General features: G+C 48.4%; 2 protein-coding genes and 2 non-coding genes across 10 annotated transcripts in view; 2 read left to right on the top strand and 2 right to left on the bottom strand.

The window, feature by feature from the left end:
* Positions 1 to 18,374, top strand: part of cntrl (centriolin) — a 24,420-nt gene extending 6,046 nt beyond the window's left edge. For 3 of the 6 annotated variants that reach the window (XM_026321803.2, XM_026321804.2, XM_026321808.2), the window contains 31 exons: positions 150 to 238; positions 344 to 505; positions 2,997 to 3,150; positions 3,305 to 3,393; positions 3,606 to 3,728; positions 3,805 to 3,939; positions 4,055 to 4,150; positions 4,367 to 4,572; positions 6,816 to 7,059; positions 7,165 to 7,236; positions 7,411 to 7,581; positions 7,959 to 8,150; positions 9,745 to 9,895; positions 10,155 to 10,351; positions 10,482 to 10,591; positions 10,876 to 11,005; positions 11,651 to 11,739; positions 11,835 to 11,975; positions 12,273 to 12,336; positions 12,569 to 12,679; positions 13,011 to 13,128; positions 15,027 to 15,538; positions 15,789 to 15,883; positions 16,114 to 16,229; positions 16,301 to 16,374; positions 16,443 to 16,523; positions 16,603 to 16,702; positions 16,810 to 16,940; positions 17,187 to 17,261; positions 17,359 to 17,421; positions 18,222 to 18,374. In XM_026321803.2, the coding sequence (XP_026177588.1) occupies positions 150 to 238; positions 344 to 505; positions 2,997 to 3,150; positions 3,305 to 3,393; positions 3,606 to 3,728; positions 3,805 to 3,939; positions 4,055 to 4,150; positions 4,367 to 4,572; positions 6,816 to 7,059; positions 7,165 to 7,236; positions 7,411 to 7,581; positions 7,959 to 8,150; positions 9,745 to 9,895; positions 10,155 to 10,351; positions 10,482 to 10,591; positions 10,876 to 11,005; positions 11,651 to 11,739; positions 11,835 to 11,975; positions 12,273 to 12,336; positions 12,569 to 12,679; positions 13,011 to 13,128; positions 15,027 to 15,538; positions 15,789 to 15,883; positions 16,114 to 16,229; positions 16,301 to 16,374; positions 16,443 to 16,523; positions 16,603 to 16,702; positions 16,810 to 16,940; positions 17,187 to 17,261; positions 17,359 to 17,421; positions 18,222 to 18,347 (4,217 nt within the window). In that variant the 3' untranslated portion in view covers positions 18,348 to 18,374. The remainder of the gene's footprint in view (positions 1 to 149; positions 239 to 343; positions 506 to 2,996; positions 3,151 to 3,304; positions 3,394 to 3,605; positions 3,729 to 3,804; positions 3,940 to 4,054; positions 4,151 to 4,366; positions 4,573 to 6,815; positions 7,060 to 7,164; positions 7,237 to 7,410; positions 7,582 to 7,958; positions 8,151 to 9,744; positions 9,896 to 10,154; positions 10,352 to 10,481; positions 10,592 to 10,875; positions 11,006 to 11,650; positions 11,740 to 11,834; positions 11,976 to 12,272; positions 12,337 to 12,568; positions 12,680 to 13,010; positions 13,129 to 15,026; positions 15,539 to 15,788; positions 15,884 to 16,113; positions 16,230 to 16,300; positions 16,375 to 16,442; positions 16,524 to 16,602; positions 16,703 to 16,809; positions 16,941 to 17,186; positions 17,262 to 17,358; positions 17,422 to 18,221) is intronic. The other 3 variants (XM_026321806.2, XM_026321807.2, XM_026321805.2) reach the window with 3 other exon arrangements.
* Positions 617 to 689, top strand: trnaa-agc (transfer RNA alanine (anticodon AGC)). Its single transcript has one exon. It is a non-coding gene; the product is annotated as a tRNA-Ala (tRNA).
* Positions 5,911 to 5,983, bottom strand: trnaa-agc (transfer RNA alanine (anticodon AGC)). The gene has a single exon. It is a non-coding gene; the product is annotated as a tRNA-Ala (tRNA).
* On the bottom strand, positions 17,540 to 23,627 carry tti2 (TELO2 interacting protein 2). 2 transcript variants are annotated; one of them, XM_026321809.1, is made up of 10 exons: positions 23,489 to 23,627; positions 22,270 to 22,780; positions 21,968 to 22,158; positions 21,796 to 21,853; positions 21,175 to 21,303; positions 20,930 to 21,022; positions 20,165 to 20,358; positions 19,803 to 19,952; positions 19,417 to 19,576; positions 17,540 to 19,143 (listed from the first exon to the last, which is right to left on the bottom strand). In XM_026321809.1, exons 2-10 carry the CDS (start codon positions 22,777 to 22,779, stop codon positions 19,057 to 19,059), a joined length of 1,572 nt encoding a protein of 523 aa, XP_026177594.1. In that variant the 5' UTR covers position 22,780; positions 23,489 to 23,627; the 3' UTR covers positions 17,540 to 19,056. The 2 variants fall into 2 exon arrangements, with proteins under 2 accessions (XP_026177594.1, XP_026177595.1); XM_026321810.1 differs by having other exon boundaries at positions 19,809 to 19,952.

Genomic DNA, 23,627 nt, shown 5'->3' with positions numbered 1-23,627 from the left:
AATTGTAGTTTCACCTATTAAACACTCCAGGGAATGGTTTGAAGTAGAGATATCCCAAGTTGACCATAAGGGTTGGTAATGGGGGGGGGGGTTAGGGTTAGGTGATCTTGGAAAAACCAGCAAGAGGACTCATTTGTGTTTGTGTGCAGCCGAAGCAGCCGGCCTGCAGTCCACTCAAACTGAGCAGCAGATGGAGGTCGAACACGTCACAATTGAGGAAACCAAAGCATGTGGACAGGTGACGCACACACACGGTTCTGAGCACTGAGTACTGTAAAAATGAGGCAGCAGTGTATTCACATCACAGCAGCAGAACAAGGGTCATGTGCTGCGTGTTCTGCAGGAGCCACGGTGCCATCTCCTCAGCAAACTGTCCATCCTGGAGAAGCTGAGGCACGAAGCTGAGGAGACACAAAGGCAGATGGACAGACAGACGGAGGACAGCAGGAAGACGGAGAGAGAGACAGAGGAGCTGCAGACACTGGAAACCACACACCCTGAACATGTGAGTTTAGCTCTGAGTGGGTCAGTAGTTCAACCCAGACCAGTCAAAGTCCACAGGGAGGGTTTCACACTCAGCAGGCAGATTCTCAGTGCCCTGCTCCTTTGACACACCGGGGAATTAGCTCAGATGGTAGAGCGCTCGCTTAGCATGCGAGAGGTAGCGGGATCGATGCCCGCATTCTCCAGGACATTTTGCACCTCTCCTGTCCACAGCAGACGGGTTCACAAGCAGCAGGTTTCCTCTCTGAGCGTGTGCATGACACCATCTCTGCCAGCTGATCTGTCACCGGGGGTTTGTTTACTACTACAAACTAAATGCCGACTGTGACTGCTGCCTTTACAGGGTCACACTCAGCAGCAATGTGTCCTGTCAGGTCTCCAGTGTTTCAGTGTCTGGAACTGATCTGAACTGGACCAGAGAGTTGGCCGTCGTCTGAGCCTTCAGCTGGTGCCACGAGAACCTGTTATCTCTGTCTGTGGATTCTTTTCAGTGACACATGAGAAAACAATGACAGGCGTCCAGCACAGCTCCACAGCTGCTGAAGCTGTGCACAGGTTTTCTCTTTGAAAAGCCACTAAAACACACATGTACTGTATGCACATATGTACACACAAACATGTTGTGCAGTAGTTGTGTCTATGGCAAATCTAACAATGTGTTCAGACACAAGCAAGAGCAACAGGTTGCTGTCTCTTTAAGAAGCTGTGTGCCCTTCCCCCAGCTATTTCCCAGCTTTACTCCCATTGGGCAGAGTTTGACCTGTTGCTCTGCAGCCGGCAGCTCTGATTGGCTGGGAGAAAGATTTCCTGTGTTGATTCAAAGAAAAGTGGAGACAGGAGGAGAGGAAAGGAAGTTTATAACAGAGTGAGGAGCCTGGGAGTGCTCCTGGGAGCAGGAGGTGACATGTTTCTGTTTGCTGTCAACTGAGGAGGAGGGAGGACAGGCAGGCTGTTTCCCATCAGCCCCCTGTGGTCTCCAGGGACCAGGACGGAGGCTCGGGAACAGTGATACACTCCACCGACTGCTGTGAGTATAACAAAAACCTTTGTTTGTCTAAACGACTACGACTGTTCCACGCTTTGGGTGTGTTCACTGAAGTAAAACTTAAAGGTGTCAGGATGCAAGGAACCAACAGTTCACTGTCATTTAAAAGGACGTAGATAAAGGACTGGAAACAGGAGGAAAGGTTTGAGCAGGTCATGCATCTACAACTGAATACAGCAGAGTAATGAACCGTCTTAAATCTTGATTTTAAAAAGGTGGGAGTTTGATTAGATATGTGCAGCATAAAAACTGAACAGGGTCAGTTCTGCAGCAGATCACCAAGTGCTGCTCATAAGGGATTTGTTGGCTTTTTTGTAAAGTGCCTTGAGATGAGTGCATTGTGATTTGGCTCTATACAAATAAAACTGAATTGAATTGAAGTGAATTGATTCAAACTTTAGCGATGTCCTGAGACAGGGCAACGCTGTGACCACTTTATTCTGCTGAATGAGGAACAGTTCTCAGGTAAAGACTGGGTTTATCATCCTCCATTATAAAAAGTACTAATGCCATAGTCAAATACTCCATTGCAAGTTACATCAGATTTGTACCAGAGTAACTGTACTTTCCTTCACTGGTTCAGTGGGTTTTTACATGAGGAAGAAGAAGAAGCTGTGATTGACCATTTATAGCAAGACAGATGAACTCGTGCGGAACATTTTGATTAGTCCTAAACACGTCTTGTCTGATCCCTGAACAAACTCTGCCATTTAAGATCTTGTGTTATCAGCTGAGCTGACATGGCCATGAGGAATCGTGAGGTTACGCATGGAGAATAATAAGTCATGGCTCCCACCTCCTTCGGATGGGGCAGGAAGAGGAGGAGAGAGGGAGGGAATGTGGAGCCTGAGCTCAGGGCACTTAGCTCACCGTATTCATCGATCGATTCCGATTGACAAGGTCTCGGTCCGAATCGATATTGACTCATTTAATGATGTTTCCATGTCAAAACCAATTCTGCTTGGTTATGAAAGAGACTGATTCTGAGTGGTGTCTGTTCAAATGCAGCTGTTTGGGAGGTTTGTCATGTTTCCACAATATTCTACCTCGAGTTGGCACAGCTTGCATGTCCAGTTCTTCACTGCCCGTCAGGCCCGACAGTGCTCTCACTGTTGTAGCTTCTGTCAGGTTTTGGTTCTCCCTCGCACACGGACTAATCACGTTGCGCAAGTCTAGCATTAGTCTGTGGAGTATACAGGAAATGGCGTATATTTAAAGGTCAGGCATGGATCCCGTTCCCTCTCCGATGCTAAGTCAGCGCTGTTCCATTTGAGCTAATTGCCCTGCACTTTAAATCAGTGGTGCATTCATCAATTCAGTGAAAGTACTGAAGTATTACTCTGTAATCCTGTATATTATACTGTTTTACTTTGAAGCTTTGAAACAGGACGCATGTTTGCGGTGATGACACTGTGAAAACACTCTGATTGGCTGACGTCTCCCTCAGGCCCATGTGACCTCTGAGCTGTCCAGCTGCAGACAGCTGTTGGACAGGATGAGCAGGAAGCAGAGTGAGCTGGAGGGTCGCCTTGACGACATGCTGTCCCGTATTGCCATGGAGACGCAGGAGATCAAAGAGCTGGAGCAACAGCTGACTGATGGTGAAGAGATGATTTACCAATCACAGAGCAGCTGTCTGATGCAGAAGCTTTTGATTGGCTGTCAGTTAATAACTTTTCACGTTTCCTTGTCTCATCCTTGTCTTCATCTCCTTGCTTGTTTCTCCTCCTCCCGTTGCTCCTGCTCCTGTGGCAGGTCAGATTTTGGTGAATGAAGCTCTTCAGAGAGACCTGGAGGGGGTCATCGTTGGCCTGCAGGAGCACCTGAGGAGCCTCAGAGAGCAGGTAGGGACTGTCGTCATTAAACCCCATTCACCTCAGGCACAGAAATCAGTTTTCAGGTTTTACTGTTGACTGGCTCTGACTTAGGAAACAGGAAACAAAAGAAATGAAAGTTTATTAAATTACTTAATGACTATAAATGATGAATACTGAAGTTTTCTGGATTCAGATGATTAAAAAACTGGAGCGGTTTAATTTCTGTGGTCGTGTTTCAGGCTCATCGTGCTGAGCAGCAGGTTCACAGTCTGCAGGCTGACAACCAGAGTCTACAGCGCCACCTGGAGGACAGTCAGAGACACTGCAGACAGCTGGAGGACGCTGCCCAGACACACGCACGGGTACTGCCCTGTCTGTGCTGGCCCCATGGTTGATAGTGAGACGTTTGACCGATAATAAATGTGAACCTGTGTGCAGAACCAGTCCGTCCAGCAGGAGGAGGTGTTTGCTCTGCGGGCGGAGGCTGAAGCTCTGAGAAGCAGACAGTTGGAGAGCAGCAGACAGCAGGTGGAGCTGGAGGCGGAGCTAAGTCGACAGGTCACCCTGGGACAGGTGATTTCAAACACAGTAACACAGTAACAGTAGCAGATGCTCAGCTTTATGGATGTTTATGTGGTTGACGACAGGAAAGCAAACACACTGCTCCTGTGTCAATATGTGTGTGTAGTTGCAGCGTGATGCTCTGCAGGCAGCTGTAGACAAAGAGAAACAGACCAGAGAGGTCAGAGAGTCTCAGCTACAGTCCACCATCGACACGCTGCAGGTCAGTGCACGTCTCGCTTTTCATTAGCAGCACGACAAACACTGGACTAACCCTGCTGCCTCTTTAAGGTATTGCCCAATGTGCTGCCACTTTAATCTGTATGAAAGGTATTGATTCTGTATATGGGGGGGCCATGATTGATCCATCACCTCCTAAAACAGAACATGTCAGGTCTTCACTCTCTGTAAATAACAGACCAGGTCTGTCTGTGCACAGGATGAGAATTCATCTCTGCAGCACATCATCCAGGGACTTCAGACCCAACTGGACCAGACCAGAGTCCAGTTACACCAGACCAGAACCCAGTATAAGGACACCAGAGCCCACCTGGACCAGACCAGAATTCAGTTGGACCAATTTACAGCAGCTCTGTTGGATCTGCAGGAAGTTAAATGTGGACGAGAGGAGCTGGATGAAGACAGGTACAGGTTCAGTTCAGCTCAGTTTTATTTGTATAGCACCAAATCACAACACAATCTTCTCAAGGCTCTTTACAAAAAACCCAACAAATCCTTTATGAGCAGCACTTGGCGACAGTGGAGAGGAAAAAGAGTGGATAGAGGCCAGTAACTACAGGTACCTTTACTGCAGTACTACTACGATATTGTACCTCTCCCTGTTTTTTTTAACTGGTGTCCTCCAACTACACACATGATCTGTTGTCACATTTTCATTTTAACTCCACTTTGAGTCTCTTTCAACCTCCTGCTCAGCCTCCTGCTGAGTGGAGGAAGGTCACTGTCAGTGGGCGTGGCTTAGGCCTGGGCCGTGGAGACTGAACGACAGTCGATAGTTTTCACCCGAGCCTCTGACAGCTAACACAGAAGCCTTAATGATGTGGCCCGAGTTGGTGTGTGATCTTCCAGTCTGTCTGAATGTCCTGGAGAATGTCCCTGTACCTCTCACATGCTAAGGGAGCGCCCTACCGTCTGAGCTGGTTCACTGCTCCTTAAAGCAGTGGTGCATTCAAGACTGGATCCTTCTTATTGTGAAGCTGAACAGGCTGCTCTTTAAGAGCTGGTATTATTAGCCGAGCTGACGTGGACATGAATGGACAGTTGACGTTCAGTCAATCACAGAAACAGGAGCCAACAGCCATGGACTTTGAAGGAGTGGTGCTTTTAAAATCTGTCTAAAATATGCCACATTCCACTGGCTCTCAGCTCACACAGTTCATTAAGTCACTGAGAGGAAATGAAGCTGCAGCTGTTTCAGTAATGGATTCATGGTTTTGAGTGGAAAGCCCCAGATTCAGCGGTTGCCGTTTCTGCAGTGTGCACAGTGAACTGAACGCCTCTGGGTTTGACACAAAACTGGACTTTTCCAAAACGTGTTTTAAGGCGTGAAACAAACAGTCACAGTCTAAACTCAGCGGCTCCATCGGCTTCAGCAGCTGTGGAGCTGTGCTGGACGCCTGTCATTGTTTTCTCATGTGTCACTGAAAAGAATCCACAGACAGAGATAACAGGGTCTCGTGGCACCAGCTGAAGGCTCAGACGACGGCCGACTCTCTGTCCAGTTCGGATCAGTTCCAGACACTGAAACACTGGAGACCTGACAGGACACATTGCTGCTGAGTGTGACCCTGTAAAAACAGGCTCCATGTAAAGGCAGCAGTCACAGTCGGCATTTAGTTTGTAGTAGTAAACAAACCCCCGGTGACAGATCAGCTGGCAGAGATGGTGTCATGCACACGCTCAGAGAGGAAACCTGCTGCTTGTGAACCCGTCTGCTGTGGACAGGAGAGGTGCAAAATGTCCTGGAGAATGCGGGCATCGATCCCGCTACCTCTCGCATGCTAAGCGAGCACTCTACCATCTGAGCTAATTCCCCGGTGTGTCAAAGGAGCAGGGCACTGAGAATCTGCCTGCTGAGTGTGAAACCCTCCCTGTGGACTTTGTGTGACTTGTACATGTATGTACCTCTGCTCTCTGTGTTTTCACTGCACTACATTTCCCTGACAGCCGGTATGGAGGACTTTCTGTCCATACCAGTCTTTTCTAGACTTACGAAGAAAAAAGAAATAAATAAAAACTTAAATAAAAGAATTATTTCTTTCTACTTAAATCTTATTTCATCCTCCATAGACTGGAGCTGCTTATTACTCTACAGATTCATGTTTAGATACAAAACTGCTGATACAAAATGATTTAAGGTAGATCGAAGCAGCTTCACCTCGACATGCTGCAATAATAACAAAGGATGTGTGTGTAATGCTGTGATATATAGTTTTATATTGATTTATTCTTTATGGGATTTATTTTATTTTATTTTGTCTGTAATTTCCGTGTTTTTATGGAACATTATAATAATAATGTGTCAGTAGCCAAGGAACCAGACTGCCTGAGTACTTTTACTTTTGATTAAGTACTTTTAGCTGAGAATATTTATTTATTTAACTTCAGGAGCTACAGTGGTCAGGACTCATAATGGGTCACTGTCCATCTTAGCAATTTAAATTCACTTTGATTAGTTCAATTTTAATTGTTTAGTTCATCAAATGGTAAATTCAGAGAAGGACTGTGTGGTGACCACAGAGGCTAAATGGCAGAAACATGTTTTTATTGTAACACCAGTAACAAACGTAGCTTGTGCTTTGCAGGGTTCAGTGCAGTTTTCAGTACATTTCTCTGTTGCTGCTCTAACACTGACCCGTCCCCTGCAGTCCTGTCAGCCCTGAGGTCCGCTTGTCCAGAAGCGTGGAGCAGCTCCACAGGACCATCCAGCAGACCAGGATCAGCAGGGAGCACAGCCAGGAACATATAGCCAGACCGCAGGCCCAACTGGCTCAGGACCAGGCCCAGGTGGGCCTTGATGTGGGGCAGGATCAGGAGTCAGACTGGAGGCTGAAGGAGGAGCTGGAGAAACTCAGACTGCAGAAGAGGAACAGAAACATCCAACAGAACCTGGTCAGTTTCAGTTGGTCCCCAGCAGGACAGACCGGTGGTTTTGGTGTGTTCTCAGTTTTTTTACGACTTCTGCTATTTCCCATTTGTGTTTTTTTCCTCCTGCAGGAGTCACAGCTGGAGCAGAGTCGCCTGCAGCTTCAGGACGTCCAGCGGCAGAGAGACACCCTGCTAGAGCAGGTCAGGTGTTTCCCTCATATGAGGCAATTACTAAATTCCATCCTCTGTTCAGATCAGGAAGGACGTTAAGTTTGTCTCTCTCTTCCTTTGCTGGCACATTCTTCTCTAAGCCGTTGTGATGGTACATCGTTTAATATTTCACGCTGGGACTGACTCTCAAGTCCTGTGGTCCAGGTGCGTTCACAGAGTGACGGGCACCAGAGGAGCCTCGGTCGCCTGAACAGGAAACTACGGCAGCTCAGCAGGTTCATGTCTGACTCGGATCAGCTGACAGCAGAACAGCTGAAATCAGCCATTGACCAGCTGAGAGCTCTGAACCACACTGTGGAGCTGCTGCATGCACAGGTACGCACACACAGGTAGACACACACACACACACATTAGTGCGGCTCAAACTGTCCTGTACTGTAGCTCCAGGCACATTAGACGTTAGACCCTCTGGAGCAGGTGTGTTCAGTCCATTAGCCTCTGGAAGATACCATCTCAGATGAGGATGGAAGTGAGGGAAGACAACATGAAATGGTATCCCCTGGCTTCTGATTGGTCGAACACACCTGATCCAGGTAATCAGCAGTGGGTAAGCCAGGGATGGTTGGAAAACAGGCAGGACAGTGGCCCTCGAGGACCAGGATTGGGCACCCCTGCTCTAGAGGCTGAGGAGACATGAGGGGGGAGATTTAATGTGTCGTAACAAAATGTGACCGATTGTGTGTTTCTGTTAGAAAACTGAGGACGAGCCCGAAGGTGGAGGTCATCAGGCTAAACACACCCAAACCCTGGAGGACAGAGAGACGGTGGAGGAGCTGAGGGCGGAGCTGGCCACAGCTCAGAGACACACACACAGTCTGAAACGGCAGCTGGACCAGGTTAGGACCAGAAACAGGACCAGGTGCTTTGTTCCTGCTGGACACAGTGTGAGTCTTCTTGGTGTTTTGTTGTCTCGTGTGTGTGTGTGTGTGTGTGTGTGTGTGTGTGTGTGTGTGTGTGTGTGTGTGTGTGTGTGTGTGTGTGTGTGTGTGTGTGTGTGTGTGTGTGCCCCTGCAGACTGTTTATTCCTTACACCTTTCTGACTCAGGTGACAACAGAAGAGCTAATTTTACCTGGAGACAGAACAGAGTGTGGACAGTTACTGCCACAGGCTGCTGGTTCCTCTCAGCTAAGATGGAACTGCATGTTTTTGGGTTTATGTTTAGCAAACATGGCATCAGAGTTTTTAAGGCGTCTGAGGCTTGGTATTAAAAACAACTTTACTGTTCTCTGAAAACTGGACCAAACCTTTAGTTATTTAACACAGTTTTGTTCTTTTGAAACTGGGGATAAAATATCACACGTGGCTCTAAGGGAGCGGTTCTCTAAGGTTCTCCTTCACGAAGGAAGCAGTTTTGTTGTTGAATGACTCTTAGTCTTGAAGAAGTAGATAATCCAAAAATTGACAAGAAAAATGCTAAGACAAGGAACGTAGACGCCTCTGTCTGTGACTCTTGTTGGGCCCCTGACCTGAGGTTGAGAACCACTGTGTTCAAGGATAAATCTCCTACCACCAGGTTCTATTGAACCACCAGGTTCTATTGAACCAGTGTTCAGAACAGTTTAGACCCAGGACAGAGATGCTCCTGTGGAAATGCTGATGTCGGGGGCCAAAGTGAAGTGACTCTTGTTGGGGATATATAATTCAAATATAATTCAAAGGGCCACAGTCTCAGAATATGTGTAAACAATATGAGCAACAAGTCATTTGCATGTGAAAGTAGAAACAGTTCAGACCAAACTTCAGGCTAAAACGTGCACATTAACGTTCCTCATTAAAAGTGTATTTGTGGTGGGAGCATCGTGTTGTGTGTGTCGGACGCACAGACACGTTTATTGAGGAACGTTATCCTGCGTGTTTTAGCGAGAACATTCGTCTGAATTCCACTTTTCTACTTTCTCATTAGTTGAACACATGACGGTCAGCGTCAATTCTAATACGCTACGATGTGATTAGGTTTTCCCCTGCCATCATTAGCTGAAGCCGTGTGTGTGTAAGATGTAAACAGGGCAACAGTGTGTGTGTTGCTCCGTCTCTCACACTTAGCTGGTCGCAGATGTGCCTGGATATAAATCGGCCTCATGTGCAGTGAAATGGGCCGATGCCGATTAATTGAAACGTTCAAAGAAACGTCGACCTCTAATCTGATATATTTTCCCAGTTTTGTTTTAGTGGATGTTTTCACCCTGGATATAACCAAAGGGCAGTGAATCTGCCCACAGTGTGTTATTGACCTATTTCTAAATCATATTTCCAAGATTTATGTCAAATTAAGGTTTGTCACCAAAAATCATTATGTTTGGTGAAATCCAGTGAAGGTTCTGGCCAAATTAAGAGAAAATGACCCTTTGTTGATGAAAACATCTCAAACAGCACATGAAGGTTAAAATACCTGGGAACTGTTGTTGTCCAAATGTAGTATGTGGTTCAAATAACCAAAAACATCAGAACAGTAGGAAATCAGCGTCTCTGTCTCTCAGGCTCACAGTCTGGGCTCTCAGGGGACTCAGGACTCTGGTTTGGGACTGCAGTACCTCAGTTCTCCAGAGAGGGGGCGACGGCAGGAGAGGCCTTCAACAGAGGGAGGGTACTGGCTCTACGTTCCCCCGACACACAGTGACTCTGACACAGGTACACACACCAACTAAGAGCCAGTTCAGAGCTGGTTCAGCTTGGGAACCTTCTCAGATCCCACTTAGTTAGTTAGTTAGTTAGTTAGTGCTAAGTTACAACCAGTTTTCTTGGTTTTTGGCTGTTGAAATGCAAAGAACTGGTTCAAAACTAGGCACTGGCTCTGAACCAGCTCTGGAACTGCCTTAGTGGACACGTTGTAATGAACATGTTCAGATTTATCCTGAGCTCTTCACACTGTGACACCGTTTCTCTGCAGCCGAGTGGAGGGACAGCGGAGGAGGCAGCGATGCTGACGCCGCTCCTGCTCCTCCTCCTGACCCAGCTGCAGGTGCCAGCCAGGCCCCCCTGGTTGGACCCACCTGGCTGCTCTCTGGTTTACCTGCAGCTGTTGTCTACAGTCCTCCAGCAGGAGGCGCCGCTCTGCACTGCAACATCCCTGAACACAGACACATGGTCAGTCTGCCATAGAAATGTACTTAATTATCGAGGCTTTACACAGAAATTAGTGTTTAATCCAGAAACACAGATATTACTGTTGTCCTGTTAATCTCTGTGTGTGTGTGTGTGTGTGTGTGTGTCTCAGCAGGCACAGACGTGTGGGTGTGTGCACAAAGAAGCAGAGAGACTGGAGGACGAGAAGAAGAAACTGCGGCTGGAAACCAAACAGCTCCGACACTCACTGAGACGTCACAGGTACGAGCCACAGCCCCTCAGGGACTAGATACTGAGGCGCTGACCAGCAGAGATCAGACGCAGTGTGTCCACACCTACACACTGTGCTGTAGCTCGAATCACATGCTTCCAAAAGAATGAGTCCAGTTCATAAGACTGAGCTCTGGCAGAAACCTGGACCAGGTTACAGTAGAGAGAGAGACACATCTGTATCCTACACCACATGGTTTTCCATCAGGAACCTGCATGGACCTAAAAGCACCAACTGTTTCTGACATTTTGTGCGTGTGTGTGTGCGTGTACAGCAGTGTGATGCAGCTATGTGACGAGGTGGAGTGTGTGGAGAAAACTCTTCTGAAGAGGCGAGCTGAACTCCGTCAGGCTGACAGGCTGCTGCTGGAGGCTCAGAGCTGCATTCAGTCGACCAGAGACCAGGTACATACACACACACACACACACACAAAAAACAGAGATGACCAGTCAAGTTCCACATCATCAGACTCCAGACTTCACTTCGTATAAACTTTGTGCTTAGAGCCTCGAATCAGATCAGGAAAAACTTTCTGCAAAAAGCTTTAAGAGGAAAAAGTGTCAGAAAAGGACAGACAGGAAGTGGACGTGCACACAGATGAAATCATCTTTAGACTTACAGGACAAAGCATTACTTACTCAAACCACATGACCCAGGCCACATGATCTCCTCTAGACAAAGACCTGAAAGATGGACTATGACCCACATAAGGCAGAACCCAAACACATCAGGCCAGGACAAGAAGAGGTCGGGACTCCTGAAAAACCAGGATCCAGATCCAGTCCTCTGACCAAAAGAGAGAGAGGCCCCAGGACCAGACCACTGACCCACAGAGACTCACGGATTCTGGATCAGAACCTTTCCCCCTAAAAGTCAAATTCACTGGGTCAGTTCCTCCGTTTGTTCAGCACCTGCCTTTTCTTTCTGGGCCTGAACTGATCTGCAGGTTCAGCGCAGCCGAGACAAAGCTCTCGCCACGGCGACATGATGTTTTGTGACACAGCCGCTCTGACCTTCCCGTGACCTTTCTGTGTTCCTGTCGCTCACAGGCCGCCACAGCGCAGCAGACAGCAGACGTGTTGCAGCGCAGAGCCGAAGACAGCGCCACCTCTCTGCTGGAGGCCACAGAACACGCCAGGTAAACCGCCCACACTGACCTCTCACCCCGAATCTCAGGTATCTGCACCAGGTGTGATCATATCTAATGTGTTATCACATGTTCTGATGTTCCAGAGAGCTGCAGCAGGAGGTGGAGGGTCTCAGGCAGAGGAGACAGGAGGAGGAGCAGGCTCTGAGGGAGGTGCAGGAGATGCTAAGGAGCAAAGATCAGGAGCTCCAACAGCTCAGCACAAAACTCTACTCGGCTACAGACAGGTGCAGTACTGACACAACCAACAGGTGTGAAGTCAAAAATATTTTCACCAAATTTGACACGAGTAAAATCTCACTGCTGCAGCTGCTTCACAGTAAAAGCCGTCAGATGCTTTTACAGTGAAGAGACAGGAAGTGTTTTACTGTGAAGGGGATGGACTCAGTTTAGATCTGTTTACTGTGGTTTTAGCTCTGGGTAATCACACAGCTCCTCTTTTCTGCTGTGCTGCAGCCGCAATAAAGTGTCTGTGTGTGTGTGTGTGTGTGTGTGTGTGTGTGTGTGTGTGCACGCGCGCGCAGACTGTCTGATGTGCTGTCGGACACTCAGGAGGCTCAGATGCGTCAGGACTCTGTCAACAGTCAGGTGACCCCCCACCTTCATCTCCACTGTGAAACAGCCTGCTCACATCTAAACACTGTTTTCTGATGTTTTTAAAAATCAGCCAGTCAGAGCAAACAAAGAGTGAAAGTGGAAAGTCTGTAGAATATAACAAAGGTTCTAGTGCACGTAGTGTCGGGTGCATCCCAACATCATGGAGGTCAGAGCGGAACCTCTGACCTTTAGAGACCCGGTGAAAACTCTGGTCCTCCTGCAGGTGGAGCAGCAGGAGCAGATGCTGCTGCAGCGGAGCCAGGAGCTTCAGGCGGCTCTGAACCGAGTGGAGGAGGTCAGAGAGGAGGAGCAGAGACTGCACAGCAGAGTCGCGGTGAGGAGGAGAGGAATAAGTCCCACCCTGTTCCCATGTTGACTTTTTTTTACTCTCTTCACTCTGATCCTCAGACACCAGAGGTTCCCCGGGCCTCAAGCAGGACCAGCCCTAACAAAAACTGACCTGTTATCATTATCACCCTGAGAATCCTGCAGGGATCTAGTGACCACAGGGTTCCCAAGAACATGTCAAAGTCTAGTTCTTAATCAAGGCACAGTTTCCTGATAGGTTCTTCACCTTTCATCCAGATAAACACATTTTTTTTTTTGTGTGTGTGTGTGTGTGCGTGTGTGTGTGCGTGTGTGTGTGCGTGCGTGTGTGTGTGTAGGAGCTGTTGCAGCAGCAGGAGGTGCTGTTGACAGACAAGAGGTCTACAGTCTCTGCTGTGAGAGAGGAGGAGCAGAAACTCATCACACTGCAGTCAGAGCTCTGCACACACAGAGCAGGTAACACACAAACACACACACACACAGAGCAGGTAACACACAAACACACACACACACAGAGCAGGTAACACACACACACACACAGAGCAGGTAACACACAAACACACACACACACAGAGCAGGTAACACACAAACACACACACACACAGAGCAGGTAACACACACACACACACACACAGAGCAGGTAACACACACACACACACAGAGCAGGTAACACACAAACACACACACACACAGAGCAGGTAACACACACACACACACACAGAGCAGGTAACACACACACACACACAGAGCAGGTAACACACACACACACAGAGCAGGTAACACACACACACACAGACAGAGCAGGTAACACACACAGAGCAGGTAACACACAAACACACACACAGACAGAGCAGGTAACACACACACACAGAGCAGGTAACCACACACACACACACACACACAGAGCAGGTAACACACACACACACACACAGAGCAGGTAACACACACACACACAGAGCAGGTAACACACACACACACAGACAGAGCAGGTAACACACACAGAGCAGGTAACACACAAACACACACACAGACAGAGCAGGTAACACACACACAGAGCAGGTAACACACACACACAGACAGAGCAGGTAACACACACACAGAGCAGGTAACACACACACACACACACAGAGCAGGTAACACACACACACACACACAGAGCAGGTAACACACACACACACAGAGCAGGTAACACACACACACACAGACAGAGCAGGTAACACACACACAGAGCAGGTAACACACACACACACAGAGCAGGTAACACACACACACACAGACAGAGCAGGTAACACACACAGAGCAGGTAACACACACACACACAGAGCAGGTAACACACACACACACACACAGAGCAGGTAACACACACACACACACACAGAGCAGGTAAACACACACACACACAGAGCAGGTAACACACACACACACAGACAGAGCAGGTAACACACACACAGAGCAGGTAACACACAAACACACACACAGACAGAGCAGGTAACACACACACAGAGCAGGTAACACACACACACAGACAGAGCAGGTAACACACACACAGAGCAGGTAACACACACACACACACACACAGAGCAGGTAACACACACACACAGAGCAGGTAACACACACACAGAGCAGGTACACACACACACACACACACAGAGCAGGTAACACACACACAGAGCAGGTACACACACACACACACACAGAGCAGGTAACACACACACACACACACAGAGCAGGTAACACACACACACACACACAGAGCAGGTAACACACACACACACAGACAGAGCAGGTAACACACACACAGAGCAGGTAACACACACACACACACACAGAGCAGGTAACACACACACACACACAGACAGAGCAGGTAACACACACACAGAGCAGGTAACACACACACACACACACAGAGCAGGTAACACACACACAGAGCAGGTAACACACAAACAGAGCAGGTAACACACACACAGAGCAGGTAACACACACACACACACAGACAGAGCAGGTAACACACACACAGAGCAGGTAACACACACACACACACACAGAGCAGGTAACACACACACAGAGCAGGTAACACACAAACAGAGCAGGTAACACACAAACAGAGCAGGTAACACACACACAGAGCAGGTAACACACACATACCAGTGGTTGCTGACGTAGTCTGTGCTCAGGTCGATGGCGTAGACACGTCGACAGCAGGGTCAACAACGCGCTTTAGACAAAATCACTTCACATGATGCTGCTGAATGAAATTCACACTAAATACAACCATGATGATGAATGATGAACTGCTGCATGTTGTTCCAGGACTAGTCTACAATCCTCATTTCTAAACCTCTGTCTGTGTCCAGAGCTGAAACTGGTTCTTCAGGAGCTGCTGGTGGAGCAGCAGGCCTTGGAGGAAGTGAAGACCAAACGCACTCAGACTCTTAAGCACCTCCACAAGAAGAAGGATGAGTTGGCGAGGACTCTGGATGAGTTGGACCAGAAGCAGGACGAGGTGGACAGGCTGCAGGATGAAGTGGAAATAAAGCAGGACAAGGTGGACAGGAAAACAAGCGATCTGGACAAACTGCAGGACGAGGTGGACAGGAAGACAAGCGATCTGGACAAACTGCAGGACGAGGTGGACAGGAAGACAAGCGATCTGGACAAACTGCAGGACGAGGTGGACAGGAAGACAAGCGATCTGGACAAACTACAGGACGAGGTGGACAGGAAGACAAGCGATCTGGACAAACTACAGGACGAGGTGGACAGGAAGCGGGAGGAGCTGTCTGTGCTGCAACAGGAAGTTGCGTCCCACAGAAAAGAGTCCAAGTCGTGTGTGAAGACGGTGAAACAGCAGCGAACAGAGCTGCAGGTGGGTAAAAAGATTCACCTTGGATTTTCAGTTAAATTACATCAAGCGGTAATGAGAAATTGAAATATTTACTTGGGTTCAGACGGATGGTCTCATCATGAGCAGCCTTTTCCCCTCAGGTCAAACTAATCAATTATGATTAGGGCTTCAGATGTTGTTTCGTACCAATGACATCCTCCACTTCCACAAAATGATTCGGAAATGATGGGAATCACACGTGTTACTTCTGAACAGTCTTATTGTTGTTCAGGAGCTGCAGGAGGAGCTGGGCACGAGGAGGCAGGAGAGGAGCAACCTGCAGGAGCAGTGTAAACACCTGGAGGCCAGGCGGAGGCACGCCGACAGGTACGGGCTCACGTTACTGTATGAAGCCGTTTCATTGGGCCATAGATTGACGGTAGAGCTCTGAGAAAAACATTTTACGGTTCTTGTGAGGACATTTTAGCTGGTCCTCACAACTTCAGATGTTTTTTTGAGGGTTCAGACTTGGTGTCAGGGTCAAGGTTAGATCCATGGACTGCATTATGTCAACCAGTGTCCTCACAAAAACAGTAATATATATGTGTGTGTGCCAGGTGCCTGGCGGCGGTGGAGGCGGAGCTTGCTAAACAGAGGGAGGAGCACGGCCACGCCCAGCTGCTCAAACAGGAAGTGGCCAAAGATGCAGCAGCCAGTCAGCAGCAGCTCAGTGGTATGACATCATCAGTCAGACTTTAGCTGTAGAGCAAAGAGCAGCAGATTAAACAGCTGGTGTGTGTGCAGAGAACGCCGAGCTGCTGTGTCTGCTCAGCGGACGCCTGGAGGAGACCAGGAAGCAGCTGCAGACTGCGGAACAGGTACGACACACACCTGTGCTCTGCCTCACCTGTGTGGACACCTTCAGCTGATCAGTGTCAATCCGCAGGAGCTGAGCGCGTCCAGTCGGCTGCAGCAGCAGAGAGCAGAACAACTGAAGGAGCTGGACAGGCAGATGGTGCACAAACAGGTACGACACACTCACAGACACACAAGACAAATGAACCACGAGGGATGTGGCAGATCTGAATGTTGCCTGTCCGTCGCAGGCGCTGTGTGCTGGCTTGGAGGATGTTAAAGCTGCAGCGTGTCAGTTGGAGGACAGGGGGCGCCGTCTGAGCGAACAGCAGCTGCAGCTCAGCCAACTCAGTCAGTCGCCCCGAAAACACCGTTTTTACCGTTCTCAGTCTGTTTTCATTCATACTGCAGCTCTTTGCATCACGGTCTAAAACTAACGTGCTCGATTTGCTCATCAGGTGAGGAATTGTTCCTCAAAGAGGAGGGGCTAAAACAGCAGAGGGCGGGGCTACGTGTGAAGGAGGAGGGGCTCATTCAGACAGAGGAGGAGCTACAAAAGATGCGTGATGAACTGCAGAGGAAAGAAAAGGTGAAGCTCAGACAGAAACTGTCGAATTCTGATCCACAGTTCAGTTGAATTTAGGCCTGCAACCGAGTGACAGACCGTCTGTGGTCTGATCCAATCAGCAGGTGTGTGAAACAGGAAGAAGATCAGTAACAGAAGCTTTAAATCGTCATGTTTTATTTTAAACAATCAAATTTTAACTACAACTTAAACCTTTTATTTGATGCCTAAATATTTGACCCTGTTAACCCACGGTCTGATGTGTTTTAGGAGCAGAGGGGGGCCCCACAGGACGAGTCTTTTTACCTGTCCACAGCTGGTCTGAGATCAGCCTTCAGTGCTGAGGTCAGTCACACGTCCATCAGCCGCACTTCAGTCGTGATGTTCAGACATGGCAGCTGACAGACGTGTGTGTGTGTGTGTGTGTGTGTGTGTGTGTTAGGAGGAGCAGTGGCAGGTGGAGCTGCAGAGGGAGAAACTGAGACAAGAGGAAGACGAGCTGAAGGTGAACAGTCTTTGTTGTTAACAGGGTCAGTTCTGTTCTGGCAGCTCAGGCTACAGCAAACAGAGTTTTCAGACTAATCAATGAGTCGATCAGCAAATGAATCAGCAAACACAGCTGCTTATTACAAAGATGTTTTATTGGCAGGAGTCTGTTTTTTATTTCCTGTTCATGTAACTCAACATTTCCTGCAGATGTTTCACAGTAAAACCTTTCCTGTTCGTGGAGGGCTTTTAATGTGAAATGTCGGTGCTGCAGAAATTAGTCAACTGAGTCAGCAGCTAATGTTAAAAATGAGCAGCTCTTATTTTGGAGACTTTCTGATCTCTAGTCCAAAAACAGATTTACAGAGAAGAACAGGCCACAACTGGCACATCTGGATAAGATGTATCAACAACTTCTTGTTGATACAAAAAGAAAGTCCAGCTGCTACACATTTCGCCTGGATCCAGAATATTTCTATAGTTCACTGCCTTCAAAAATAAAGACATCGCCTATACTAGTCTTTTCCACCAGCTACAGCCAGAGACGGACATCAGCAATGAATGTGGTGTCCTCAGGGGGGCCCAAAAACCAGCTCCAGATGCTGAGAATGTTTTACAGTCTCTGTTTCTGCTGCTCACACCAACGTCTGGAGCTGGTTTTTGGGCCCCCCATTACACAGAGGACACCATATTCAGTGTTGGCGTCAGTCTGTGGATGATGCTGGTTGAAGATGCTACAGAAACAGGATGTGAGCAGCTTGGTGCTAAAGTCCAGAGGCAGCGTGTGACGTTCAGTCTTGCTGGTGTTCTAATTTGCAGGCTCAGCTGCGCCGCCGTCTGTGGAAGCAGCAGGAGAATCTGCAGACGACCCGACCGGACACCGAGGAGAGTTTACTGGGCCTGAAACACAGACTGGAGCAGCTGGACTCGTTGCTGACACACTAACATCAGAGGCATCATGTGACCTGTGAGCACAGCCGGCTGAGAGCGACCTGTTCGTAAGACGACTGGGACAGAAGACAGTAGACCCACAGTGAGACTGCAGCAGCCTGAGGGCTACAGACCACATGCTGGTCATGTGACAGGCGTCTTAAGAACAGGGCACCTCACATCTTCACACAGACACGACCAATGGATCCAGGCGAAACGTAGCAGCTGGTTTCTGACTGTGACCGGGTCCAGGCTAAAACCAGTTACTACATGTTTCTGCACTGGTCACACTGGGCTAATACAGGGTCAGGTGGGTTTGACTGTTCCATAACAAATGATCATATTTTCCTGCCTAAAGGGAGAAAACAGGTCTGAGCATCAAGTTTTACATGTGAATGAAACATTTGAGGTTTAACCTGAAACACTTTGAGCCTTTTCTTGTTACAGATGTTTGAATAAAACACTTTGTGTTGCAGTTCACGTCAGTCTTGAATCCTTCAGACATCACGTCCATGTTCACGTCACACACTCAAACCAACACTGGGAATTCTTCCTTTTGCACAGGCCTGGACGCTGTAGCTGCCACTCAGGACAGACCAAGTCCAGATTCGTCCCCAACACATTTTCCTCCTGTTTGTTTCTGCCGACAGTGATTCCAGACACTCGCGTGTCATCAGCAAACGAGTCTTGCAGTCCGACTTCCAGGGGTTCCAGGTGTGCTGCATCACCTCTCCGTCGTCACGGTTACAGACGCTAAGCAACGCAGCACCTCAGAGCCGCAACAGCTGCTGTCAACCTGGTGCAGGAGAGGCTGTGAGACAGATGCCAGAGAACAGATGTGAACAGCTGCATTCAACACAAACCAGTTTTAAGCTCTTCACCTGTTCAGCTGCATCATCTCTGCTGAGACCAAAGCCGGAGCTCTGGCTCCCTGCTGCTTTAAAAGCAACGGAGGCCTATGGCTTTGTCTTCAGCCACCCGCATGTAGACTAACTGCCGTTTCCCACGTCATGTGAACACATCATGAAATCACTACAGTTAAAGACAGAAACACCCCTGGACTCCAGTTTTCAGGTAAACACACCTGGACTTTCCCATGTGAGGCAGCGTCCAGCAGCTTGATGCAGATCGTGGCTTCGTCCATCAGTTTCTGTCGGACCGAGTCCCTGAGCTGAGAGTCCGAAGAGACGTCAACGAGCAACTTCAACAAGCAACGCAGCAATGTGTTGACGCGACACTGCATCCTGGAGACAGACAGTCGGTAAACAACTGTGGTCTGTAAACAAACAGTCTGTCACTAAACAACCAGTCTACCTCTGAACAACTGCAGTCTGTCAGTAAACAACTGTGGTCTGTAACCAGCCTGTCTCTAAACTACCAGCCTTTCATTAAACAACCAGTCTGTCAGTAAACAACAACAGCCTGGTCATCAAAATAATCGTGTGCACGTGCGTGTGTGTGTGTGTGTGCTCAGACCGGGGCCAGGCAGCTCTCATGGTTTTCTGCAGCCCCTCCAGGATCTTCAGTCTCTTTGTCTCCTCAGGTGGATCTCCGATCTCCAGGTATCCCAGCACCACCCGCTCCACCCTTCGCAGGTGTCTGCAGACTGCCACACCCATCCTGCACCACACAGGCAAAACAAACGCACCTTGAGCCTCTGAAACTCACTGTCTGCACGTTAAACTTGTTAGATTACACACAAACGTTTAGCAGCTGCTCAAAGCGTAAAGATCCATGAAAATATGTTCATGAATTATTCAGCAGGAGCACAACCAGCTCCAAACTACAACAACAGACTTCCTGCAGAGACCAGGTGGAAAAATGAAACCTACCTTTCAATATAAAGCGGCAGGGCAGATGCGTAGACACGTCGCAGCGCCACTTTGTGCTCCGCCTCCATGTGCGTCAGGACCAATCGCAGCACGTCGTCATGCCGACAGGGCTTCCTGCGGGTGGAGGAGGTGCCAAGCGAGGATGGGGCCTTTTCCAGAACCAGCAGCAGATCCAGCAGGCAGACCAGGACCAGCTGCCAACACAGACGAGCAAAGCTCATTCACACCGTCAGCGGTGGAAGAAGTACTCAGGTCCTGTACTGCAGTAACAATAGCAGTACATATACTACAAGATCTTATATGTTTAAAAGTATTTTTTGCACAGGAGGATGAAAAACTGATCAGACACATCGAGAACAGTAAAAGGTACAATATCTACATACGTATAACGTACAAGTACAAATACTACAAATGTGTACTGAAGTACAATGAAAATCTATTGATTCATTCATGCATTAGGGTCATTGATTTCACAGTGAAAACATTTTCTTCCTCTGGCCTCTTCTTTCTCATTTCTCTTTAATAAATGTGTAAACATTCAGATGCTTCTGTCAAACACGTCAAATCTGAAGTTTATTATTAATAAATTCATTTGGTCTGAAACAGGAAGTACTTCAAACCAGCTCTGACAGGAAAACAGACGTACTGATCACTCATGATCAATAAACATATCAGTCGGTGTATTTACAGTTTAATGTGTCAGCTGCTTTGTGTGTGTGTGTGTGTGTCTGTCTGTCTGTGTGTCTGTCTGTCTGTGTGTGTTACCTGTATGACTGCAGCCTCTGTGGTGAACAGGTGTTTGAACAATGCCTGGTACACAACTTCTGCTCTGTTGGACTGACGCAGGTCTGCAGCAGGCTGCGCACACACACACATACACAAACACACACAGACACACACAAGCACACACACACACGCACACGTGTGCACAGAAAAACACACCATCACCATCACGGTAACGTGCTCTCTGCAAACTGAATAAAACCACGAATGTGTGTTGCTGTTGTTACCGTGTTGAGCACAATGTGGTGCAGACAGCGAACTCCCAGCATGCAGTTCTCTGGTCTGTAGTGATCGTTGAAGAGGAGGGAGGGGGGGAGGAGGCGGGGCAGGTGAGGGGAGAGGGAGGGGCGAGTCACCTGTTGAGCGGGAACACACACAGAGTCACAGGTGTTGCCACAGAAAGCAGCGAGCTGCGTACGGAGGCCTGTGAGGGACAAATGCTGAAGCAGAATGAGAAACACAACAGCTGCAAATTTCACATCTGTCCACACGTCAGACCTGCAGCTTTAATAAACGATGTTGCCGTGACAACAGAGAAGCATCAAACTGGAAACTGATGAACTGATGTGAATGTTCATGGAAACTGATTTCCAGTGGTTACTGGGACCAACACAAGACGTCCAGCTGTGAGACAGAGGAGGCACCACTGCACAGCTGTTTGCTGCCCTCTGCAGGACAGGTGGAACTGCAGAGGGGGATATTAAATCCAGGTGCACAGCTCAGAAACTCCAGAGCAGGAATTTGTTCATTGTTGCACCTGCTTTTCCATTTGATGGATTTTTGTAGCTGCTGTGTTTTTTCTGTGTTTTGTCCCTGCAGGCCACCGTACCTGTGACTTTTAAACTGACCTGCAGCAGAGCCCACGCAAACACCAGCTTCACAGCTTCACACCGCTCCCACGAGTCCCTGCGGCACAGGCCAGACACACAACGTCACCGCCCACTTCCTGTCTCCTCTGAACATCCTGTTTTAAAGTGCCGTGAACAGTGTCACCCTGAAGAATCTGCACCTGCTTCTCACCTGCTGAGCTGAGGCTGCAGGACGTCCAGGACTCCTCCCAGAATTCCTCTGCTCCTGTCTACTTCCTCTTTGTCCTGACCCCCATCTCCCATCAGGAGGTGGGCGGAGTCTCTCCACCCCCCCGCCGTCAGCAGCTCCTCGTGCAGGCTCTGTGCTGCCGCTCTGGAGATGGAGCTAGTCCACGCCTGATCCTGAACAGAGACACAGGAAGAGATGAGAAATGGTTTAGGACTAAAGCTGCACCCACCTCCTGAATTTCCCTGTCCTGTCAGTCACACCTGATGTGCTGAAGCCACACCCACCTGGAAATGCGTCACAGCGAACACACACACAGGTGGAGCCACAGTCAGCAGCAGACTTCTCCGACCTCGCGTGAACCCGGCCCCCCTCTCCCAGTTTCCCACAGTTCCCAATAGGACTCTGAGGGCGGAGCACACTGTGACGGCTCGGCCCGGGACGCTCTGATAGGCTGCAGCCGGCAGAGAGCTGCAGGCGTCTTCACAGGGCGGCAGAGCTGCACAGCCAATCAAAGCACTGATCAGGGAGCCGTATGCTCCATCAAGCTCCGCCCACCCATCTTCCCCACATCCTGAACTCCGATTGGCTGAGAACAACCAATGAGGATCTGCTGTTTGGAAGAGCTGCTCTACACGACCAATCAGAGAGCTTGTTTCAGAGTCTGAAGATGCACCAATCAGCTTCTCCCGCAGCCGAGACAGGAGCTCTGTGATTGGAGGGAGGTCGGGAGAAGGGAGGGGCTTCTCAGAGGAGGAGGAGAGATGAAGGTCATGAAGGAGACACGAAAGCTCCATCCTGAAGAAGACGAGGAGACATGAAAAAACAAAAAGTTCATGTGACTTTCTAGTTTCAGCACAGAAAAGAATAAACAGAATAAACTGCAGCCAACGATTAGACTGATTATCAATCCATCAGCTGATCACTTCCATGACTGATCGATTTTCCATTTGAACCATTTGTTTCCAAGTTTAAACTTTTAATAAAAACAACTGTCAAATGTTGGAACTTTTACAAAACACAGAAAAACATGAGACGCGTTGATTTTTTCTTCATGTTGACATGATCCAGATCTGTCGTCACAGCTTCTCAGTAAAAACCATCAGGTTTTTGTTTTCACCCAGTTTGAAGCAGATATTTCTATTTCTACCAGTTTGTGGTTTTCTGTCAGTACAAACTGAGTCCAGGGTCTAATCAGACTGTTTGGAGGATTTTTAGATTTTGTTCTGATTCCAACTTGTGACAGTTTTTTTTCTACGACCTATTTTTGGAACAAAACCTTGTTCCTGGTTTTCTTGTATTTTACAGATCAAACATTTAATCGACACAAACACTGAAACCTACTGAAAAGCACAGTCCTCCCATTTGAATTAGTTTCAACTTCATGAATTAACTGTGAATCATTTTTTCCTTAAATTGACCTAATTCCTAACGCGGTTCTGACTGAGGATCAGACTCAGGTTCGTTGTTTCTCGCCGTTTGTTACAACCGGAAGTGAAAACTCACCTGGAATCAGCCGCTTCCTTCTCGTATCTGTCTTTTCTTCCACCGGAGCAAAAAACGAACAAACTGTTTATTTTAACACAAAAGTCTCTTCAGATTCTGGACACGGACACAAACACCTGCGGACCTTTTACAAGGAGGG

This window comes from Mastacembelus armatus, chromosome 9 (genome assembly GCF_900324485.2).
Source record: "Mastacembelus armatus chromosome 9, fMasArm1.2, whole genome shotgun sequence".
In the NCBI taxonomy this organism is placed as follows: domain Eukaryota; kingdom Metazoa; phylum Chordata; class Actinopteri; order Synbranchiformes; family Mastacembelidae; genus Mastacembelus; species Mastacembelus armatus.
The sequence above is the reverse complement of the archived record's forward strand: the minus strand, read 5'-3'. Positions and strand labels throughout refer to the sequence as shown.